The sequence below is a fragment of the Triticum urartu genome, chromosome 5A, assembly GCF_056163025.1.
Source record: "Triticum urartu cultivar PI428250 chromosome 5A, HENAU_Tu73, whole genome shotgun sequence".
Lineage (NCBI taxonomy): Eukaryota > Viridiplantae > Streptophyta > Magnoliopsida > Poales > Poaceae > Triticum > Triticum urartu.
In genome coordinates, this window is record NC_141877.1 from 574,575,596 (window position 1) to 574,584,294 (window position 8,699).

Here is an 8,699-nt window from a genome sequence, read left to right on the forward strand (position 1 = left end):
GTGGGCTGGGCGCCTCCCCCCCTAGGGCCCATGCGCCTAGGGTTTGGGGGAACCCTAAAAGGGGGGGCGCCCCCCTTGCCTTGGGGGGCAAGGCAACCCCCCTTGGCCGCCGCCCCCTCCTCAGATTGGATCTGAGGGGGCCGGCCCCCCTCTCCCTTGCCCCTATATATATGTGGGGGTTGGGAGGTCAGCCGCACCCAAGTTCTGGCGCAGCCCTCCCCCTCTCCCAAGTCCTCCTCTTCTCCTACGGTGCTTGGCGAAGCCCTGCAGGATTACCACGCTCCTCCTTCACCATCATGCCGTCGTGCTGCTGCTGGATGGAGTCTTCCCCAACCTCTCCTTCTCCCCTTGCTGGATCAAGGCGTAGGAGACGTCACCGGGCTGTATGTGTGTTGAACGCGGAGGTGTCGTCCGTTCGGCACTAGGATCATCGGTGATTTGGATCACGACGAGTACGACTCCATCAACCCCGTTCACTTGAACGCTTCCGCTTAGCGATCTACAAGGGTATGTAGATGCACTCCCCTTCCCCTCGTTGCTAGATTACTCCATAGATTGATCTTGGTGATGCGTAGAAAATTTTAAATTTCTGCTACGATCCCCAACAGCCGGCCCCCCGCGTCTTGTTTGACAGAATGCCAACACCAACGCCAACGGTCGACGACCCCTTCTACAACAAGTACATGGATGACGTGATCTTCGAGGGTGGGCATGGCCGTTCCTATGACCCCGAGGAGACCCAAAGTCAGGATGGCTGCGCCCAGTACGTGCCCGATGAAGAGGCCGACGACCGTGCTCACTACGACCATGGTGACTCGTGGCATGAAGACGATGACATCTATGTCGAAGGTGATGGTGAAGAAGAAGAAGGCAATGACGTTGATATTAGTGGCGAGCCATTGTTCATCGACGAGCTCACCCAAAGAGCGGAAGCACAAAAGAAGAGGAAGAGCATTCGCACGGGTTCATACACACAAGATGAGGACAAGTTGATTTGCCAAGCTTGGATGGAGATTAGCCAAGATCCGAGGACCGACGCGCAACAAAAGGGCATTGTTTTTTGGACGAGAGTCCACAAAACATTCCATGAAAGGAAGATGTTTGAGCCCTACCAATTTACAAGAAACCGTGGCATCGGCTCGATTCAAAAGAAATGGTTGTTCATCCAAAAGAACCGCCGCATTTCAGAGCGTTGAAGCAGGTCTCGGCGTTGGGGACATGGTATGCTCTCCTCTTCCTAGCCCTTTCCTTGCTACGGCCACGACACTTCGGCCGTGTATATGTTTGCATGTTCACTTGTTGTTGATCATGTGGTTTAGGCATTTCAATCTTTGGAGGCATTCAAGGCCCGGCACAATGACAAGCCATTCACTCTTACGCATTGTTGGACGATCATCAACAATTGCCCTAAGTTCAAGGACCAATACCGTGAACTACAAAGAAAGAGAGGACTAAAGACGGCCAAGTACGCCGGAGGTGGAGATGGCGAGGCGTTGAGGCCGAAGGGCAAGACCAACTCCAAGGTTGATGACATACGTGATGCCTCATCCATGGCATTGCATGACACTTTGCATGGCATGATGTCCCAAAAGGATGTGAGGGACGAGAAGAAGCGGCAAAGCAAGGAGGAGCAAATGAAGCAATACCTAAACCTTCAAAGAAAGAAGCTTGAGATGGAGGAGGCGGCCAAGAGGAGGAAGATCGACATGGAGGAGGCGGCCCGACGAAGGCAGCTCGACATCGAGGCCGACAACGTCAAGGCCAGGCAGAGGCAGCTCGACATCGAGGCCACGAACGCCGCCACCAAAGCGAAGGAGGTGGCCCTTGCGATCATGAGGGTGGACTTGTCGAAGATGAGCGACAAGACGAGGGCTTGGTTCGAGGCCAAGCAGAAGGAGATGCTCGAAGTCGAAGGCCTGAACTAGGTCGTCCGATCGGCCGTGGCCGTTCTTTTTGGAGGCTGGCATGGGTGCCGCCCGCCCGCTGGGCCGCCGGCTGTGTGCAGGCAAGAAAACATTCATTTTGGTGGCCGGCTGTGTTGCCGGCGAGGACAACTATTCATTTTGGAGGCTGGCTGTGTTGCCGGCGATGAACGTGTAGGCTGCTGGCTCTGTTGGCGGCGTGATGAACCGGGGCCGCTGGCCTGAACTAGGGCTTGGCATTTGAAACGTTCTTTTGGTTTTTAAATAGACACGGACAGAATGGGGCAAATGGATGCAGCCGCGCGCTGGGCGCATGGCCACTGCATCCTAGGACACGCCCGGACACAACCCCAAATCCCTACCCAAACGGATAGAATCCGGACAAAACGGACGTCCGTTTGGGGTCGCCACGATGGAGTTGGCCTTAGAGACCAGTGGCCGGGCCAAGTCTCGGCACTAGTCGCTGAAGGCGGTGAGGGAGGTCTCTGCTTCGGTAGCCTTTGGCGGTGAGAAGCGACTTACAACCGACGACTTGAGGCAGAGACTACGTTCGTGGCCACCACATGATGGCTTGATTTGGTGGTGCTTCTCTAGTACCCGATCTCGAGTTTCAGGGTGAAAATCTAAGATTTGATCTAATTGGTTATACTTGGCAACGGAAGCATTGATCGAATTTGCTCAGACTTTATCTTTATGGTCAAACCCAAGATTTGATCTTTGATGATTGGATCAGACGACGACATCGCTTAAGCATCGTTTCCTTCGTGTAGGAATTGCTGCTAAAGAACATTTCTCGTTGCCTATGTGATGTTAAGAGATGTTTGGTGCAGATGTTTGTTGTTGTGGTTCTTCGACCGATGTTTTGGTACAGACTTTTTTCCTTTTCCTTCGCCTCAGCGGAGCTTTGGTCTTGATTGTGGACTGTGTGCTCATTTTTTTGTATTTGCTTGATACATTATTTTTGGTCAATACAATTTTTTTTAACATTAGTACAGACACAAGCGTTTATATACACGCGTATACACTCATCCCTATGAACGGACACACACCTACCTCTATGAGCACCTTCGAAAGATTGCGCCGATATATCATCTTGAGATTTACGAAGTCACCGTAGGCGCCTCGTCGTCGACAGAAACGTCTAATTTCATTGAATGTGCATCACCAGAAATCCTGAAATAAATTCAGAAATAAATACGAGTATGAGGATTTTAAAGCCTGATGGACTGGGGATATCAGAGATTGGTTCATCAATAAAATTTCCTTTGTTTCAACCATAAAAAGATTGCATCTTACTTAGTACTACTAATAAGGTGAACAGCACGTAGGCGCACCCTGCAGTCCGACGCCATAATGTGTGGTTGGGACGTGAGGTGTCGATGCCGCGATGGGACGTGAGGTGTCGACCACTGGCCCAAAGCCCCTCCCACCGTGTGGCAGCTTCCAGTGGTTTCCGCAAGTGTAGTCAGTGAAGCACTCCGAGTTCTGGAAGTCTTTTCTTGATGGAAGAAGCTCTTTCGATTACAGTACTAATTTTCGCTCTAGGCTTGTCCTGAACATGAACGGGTGGAGTAAGAGCAACTTCAACGAGCCGACTCAAACAGACGGTATTTTTGTCTACTTTTTGTTCGTTTGGATCAGCCGCTCACCCGTCGTCCGCTTTCTTTTAATTTTAGGTCGGCAGTGTGCCCAATGGACTGACTCATTTCATAACCGTGCGCGTTTAAGATCATGTCGTCGTCTTGGTTTTGGCGCTCCAGGGCGCGGAAAAGGTTCGCGCGCGGGGGGAAAGCGGCCTAGCACGTGCTGGTTTTGGTGCTCCAGCGCGCGGGAAAGGTTCGCGCGCGTCGCGGCCGGCGCTCGTTATAAAGAAGGTGCTCCCTTCACACTCTGTCCACCGCCCACTCTCGCCGCCTCTGCGCCACCATGTTGATCCGCCGCCTGGGCGCTTCGGATTTTCGCGGAGTCCGCGAGCGCCGCTTCGGCGCCTTCTCCTCCGACATCTGGTTTCGCGAGAAACGTCTCGTCCTCGGCACCTTCGGCACTGCAGAGGAGGCGGCCCGCGCACACGACGCGGCGGCGTGGCGCCTCCTGAGGCCTCGTCGGGATATGAATTTTCCCAACGTGTCAAGCCAGCGGGCGCAGGATCTGGCGCCTCTCCCGCGGCTTTTCACTGACGAGGATCGTCGTGTCCACCGAAGGCGGCAACGTCGCCTCGCCATCACAGAGAAGAACGTGGAAGCCTTGATGGTGTGGCGCGGAGGCTTCCCGCAGGACATCGTCGACGAGCGCCAGTTCTACGAGCAATTGAGATCGGAGAGGAACGCGAGGAGGAGGGAGCGAGCCGCCTATCGGGAAGACAAGCGTTCGCGAAAGCAGGCAACTCAATTGAAACTAAAGCTATGAGAAACGTCGGGTTGGGACTTTGAAGACGAGCAGCTTGCTGGCGCCTATCTTCAGACGTCGGAGGAGGACATTACCGAGTCAGAGTCAGAAAGCGACGAGTAGTGATCTTTTCCTTTTATCTGTGTACGCTAGAACTATCTATGTACTGAAAAAATGGCCGGCGGCGTCGGCAACGTAGCAGGCGGGCGAGGGTGTGAATTCACAGTGCCACCGACAAGCGGGCCCGGTGAGGAAAGAGAGTGAGCATGCACGTCCGTCTTGTGTCCCCGCCGACGCAAATCAAACTCAAAAATAGATCAGAAATGGATTGGCAGACGGACGAAAACAAACACGCGTCCGCTTGAGTCGGCGTGGAATCAAACGGCCACGGACGAAATGGGTCGTCCCATTAAAATTGCTCTAACCTCTGATTTTCGAAGACCACGATCTATCTAATTCATCGATCTGGCCGCGGCCTAGGAATGATGACTGATCAGCACCAATTACCGAATGACCCGCAAAATTTTGTTCTTACCGATTTTAAAGTGGACACTTCATCATGTTTTCACGTGATTCCGTGCACAATGTCAACCGCGAACGAATAACCGCACACGTCCTCCTAGACAGCCTCTAATCCAACGGCTTAGTTTACACGAGCAAGTACACGATCGGGCGCCGTCACGCCACAGGTACAGGTATGAGACTAAACAAAAAGCTGGCCAACATGTGACGGATCCTCACACGATACGGTGCGCACACCGGCCCGCATGGAGACAGGCGAAACCGAAATCGAGCTTTGACTTCGGGTATCTACCAGCTCACGCCCGGGCCGTCGGATCCGTCTACGCGGCAGCTTCCCGTGCGGCGCCGGGATCCCGAGGGAACCCGCGCGGAAGCCGCGCCACGGGGCCCGCGACACCTGTGGCACGCCGCGGCCGCGGACAGCGGCCACGTCCCGGTCGGGGCCGTCGGAATCCGACGGCGACGCCGCGCCCAAAAGGCCCCCCGATCGATTGCACGCGCATCTCCCGCTTGTCCCACTCCCCGGCTATAAAACCCCGCCCCCGCCGCGCAAACTGGCAACGACGACCCAGCCGGCAGGCAACCAAGAAACAGCTGCTGCTTTATTAGCTTCTTCCATCCATCCCAAAGATCACAGGGCGAAGAGAGGAAGGGAGTGATATTTTTCCGAGGAGGGGAGTGGAAGGAGATCGATCGGTCGAGAACCGAAGATGTGCATGGACCGATCCCCGGTGCCGGCCAAGAAGATCTGGCTCGCCATCGCCTCCCGCCTCGGCCTCCGGCCAACAGCCGGTACGCTCCAACTTCTTCTTCTTCTTAGCTCGTCGATCGTCCTCTTTCTTGCCAACGGCTGCATCTTGTCTCTCTTCGTCGTCGGCGAGTTTCTTGGATTTGTTTCTGACGGATCGGTCGGTTGCAGGGCTGAGGAAGCTGAGGAAGGAGGTGAGGACGTGCGAGTACCGCGACGTGCACATCATGTGGGAGATGCTGAGGGAGATGGACTCCCCGGTGCCCCTGGAGGAGAAGGAGGCCGCCGCCGCCGCGGCCGTCGCGGCGGCCGCCGGCGCCAGGAAGAAGAAGGCGGCGTGGAGCCGCTTCGTCTACTACTGCTGCGCCTTCTGAGCTCCACAGGATGTGATCGATGAACGCGGAAACTGGACAGCTAGCTGGCTGGAACCGCGCCGTCAGAGTTAGAGCAGGCTAGCAGAGAGGCCGTGTGTAGATAGAAACAGCACTGGCCCTCTCACAGGCTGTGCGAATAACCAAACGCGTGTGTATCCGTCCCAAATGGTCCATTGGAGATCGATCATCGTTGTGCGCAAAACAGGATTCAGATTATGAGGATGTGAATTCAGAGGATGGTGAACGAGATGTGCGGCCTACAGCCAAAGAAATCGTATTCTCTTGCCTCAAGAACCACCATATTACCGGCACGTAGGGCTCCCTTTTCCCCGGAGCAGAGAGAAGAGAGCGATGTTTGTAGTAGTAATTTGTACAAAGAAAATTAAGAAAAAAATCTATAACATCGGATCTTGCCCCTAAACTTGTTTGTTTGATCTAGCCAATTAATCTTCTTAAAATTGGTTTGCCTTTTCACTATTGTTTGTGGTGATGATTTGTCTCCACTGCGACGATGTCACTTGATTTTGCATGTTGTTGTTGTTTTGTTTTTCTTTGCTTTATCTTCTCTAACTCGTTGGTGATATGGTTTGAATACGTCGAAACCGGAAATAGAACATACCAGAAAGTTCTATCAAGTTGGCAATCACGGATGAAATTTAACGTTCTCGGGTACTCAATCCGTCCAACATCAAGTTTATATTGTTTCTTGTATTGCATCAGTAGAAAATACTATTAACTATGAGTAGTGCAAAAACTATGTAAAATACCATACAAATTAGGTATTAACTATGAGTAGTGTCACAACGATTGGAGAAGAACTGTAATCATTTTGATCAACTGTGGGCATGCCACTCATTAGCTTTCCAAATTGCAAGAACAATCTTCAGCTTTCCAAATCATTTTCTTTCCGTCCGTCCGTCCTCATCGTTGTCTTTTCCCCGCCCTCCCACCCCTCTTTCTTCAAGAATCTCAGGAGCTCAAAGACATCATTATTCGTTCTCGTTTTCTTTTCCGATGAACTCAATTCAAGCTTCTAGTTGTGGTGCCAACCAAACTCTTCAAGCAAAGTCATCTTTGTTTGTATTTCTAAGGCAGACCAGTTCAAGTATCTCTTCATATCATTTCTAGTATCTTTTCTTATCATTTCAAGTATCTCTTCATATCATGAATCAAAAATTGAAACATTGACTTTCAAGTTTAGGATTCTTCTTCGATTCACCTCTTTCAGTTCAATGTCATTTTCCAGTGTCATTGATTCATGAACCTCAAAATTCGGAAATGACCTTGAACGAAGACTAGGAGGTTGTCACCTCATCAGGTCATTCAAGGAAACTGTGAAAGGATGATGAGCACAAGATGAGAGTATAGTTTCTCTTTACAATCATCATTCCAAATGGATTTTATTTTGAGTGGATCCATAACCCATATGTCATCCCAGGATCTTACATGGCTTTTCAAATCTTTTCTAGAAGATTCTTGACGTCGGGTCTTTGTTCAGTGTATCCTATCATAGAGATCTAAATGATTTTTGAAGATTAGGTTGTCATATCCTTCAAGCCTTTTGTTCCAAGTATTTCTCAAATCTTTTCCAAGCTTGACGTCAGGATGAGTTCCATCAGTCGGTTGTCTTCTCCAAGATTGCTTTTCAAATCCTTTTTCATCTTTGTTCTTATTTTTTCTCTTTTCACCATTCCAGAGTATCTCAGCACATTTTTATTTGGGTTCCTCGACAACGTTCTCAGCACTAGAAGACCGAAGAAGAGTTTGCTCTTGATATCTGTCAATTCTCTTAAAGATTCGTGGATTCAACTTTGTGTTTCATTTCCAAGTGTGATTCTGGTTGTCAGAAGTCTTTGTGTTTTCATTAGTATACCAAAGAAGATACCGCGAGGGAATTGGATGCAGATATCTATGAGAATTGATAGTATAAACTTTAATATTTGGATTAGCAATATGAGAATCTTGGAATCAAAGGTACTTAGGCTTGCCTATGCACTTGGGTGAATCAAATAAGCGGGAGTTCGAGTATCTGAAGGAGAAGGTGTGGTCTAGGATCCAGGGCTGGAAAGAAAAACTCTTGTCAAAGGTCGGTAAAGAAATTTCGATCAAGGCCATTACCAAGGATATACCTACGTATGATATGTCTTGTTTCGACCTTGCGAAGGCATTGTGTGAGGAGATTGGCAAACTAATCTGTCTGTGCTGGTGGAGCCAACAGGAAGATGAACACAAGTGTCATTGGATTAGTTGGGAACGCATGACACAGTCAAAGAAAGATGGAGGGTTTGCTTTTCGGGATCTGCACACGTTTAATATGGCTATGATGGCTCGCCAAGGATGGAATCTCTTGCAAAACCTAGATACTCTATGTGGTAAGGTGCTAAAAGCGAAGTATTTCCTAGATTCATCGGTCCTTGAGGCATTAGGGCATCTCCAAGGCGGACATGCAAACCGTCCGGACCACGCTGTCCGGACTGAGGAAGCCATCCAACGCAGGACTGTATAAGTCCGCGGGGTGGTCCGGGCGTGATTTCTCCCGCAAATTGGAGACAAAGTGGGTGGAGGTTTGCGGGAGTCCAGACACCCGAAACTTAGGACTCCGACACCCCCAACCCACCTAATCCCCCTCTTGGTCCCATTTCCTTTCACTCCGCCTCTTCTCTTCCTTGCTTTGCATCCGCACCCTCCACCCCCGCTACCGTTGTTGTTCTTCTCCGGTCACCACAAAGGCATTGTCGGATGTCCGCA

General features: G+C 50.9%; 2 protein-coding genes across 2 annotated transcripts; both read left to right on the plus strand.

The window, feature by feature from the left end:
- The first annotated feature begins 3,848 nt into the window (after positions 1–3,848).
- LOC147972999 (uncharacterized) lies at positions 3,849–4,328 on the plus strand. The gene has a single exon (XM_087524530.1). The coding sequence runs from the start codon at positions 3,849–3,851 to the stop codon at positions 4,326–4,328; it is 480 nt and encodes a 159-aa protein (XP_087380656.1).
- Positions 4,329–5,371: 1,043 nt separating this feature from the next.
- LOC125506004 (uncharacterized) lies at positions 5,372–6,251 on the plus strand. Its single transcript, XM_048670889.2, has 2 exons — positions 5,372–5,621; positions 5,749–6,251. The coding sequence occupies exons 1-2, from the start codon at positions 5,540–5,542 to the stop codon at positions 5,949–5,951; spliced, it is 285 nt and encodes a 94-aa protein (XP_048526846.1). The 5' UTR covers positions 5,372–5,539; the 3' UTR covers positions 5,952–6,251.
- The last annotated feature ends 2,448 nt before the right edge of the window (positions 6,252–8,699 follow it).

Excerpts from the sequence above, each read along its gene's own strand:
- LOC147972999 (XM_087524530.1), top strand. The coding sequence starts at position 3,849 with ATGTTGATCCGCCGCCTGGGCGCTTCGGATTTTCGCGGAGTCCGCGAG.
- LOC125506004 (XM_048670889.2), top strand. The coding sequence starts at position 5,540 with ATGTGCATGGACCGATCCCCGGTGCCGGCCAAGAAGATCTGGCTCGCC. Across the intron at positions 5,622-5,748 it reads CGGCCTCCGGCCAACAGCCG|GGCTGAGGAAGCTGAGGAAG; the intron begins GTACGCTCCAAC and ends GGTCGGTTGCAG.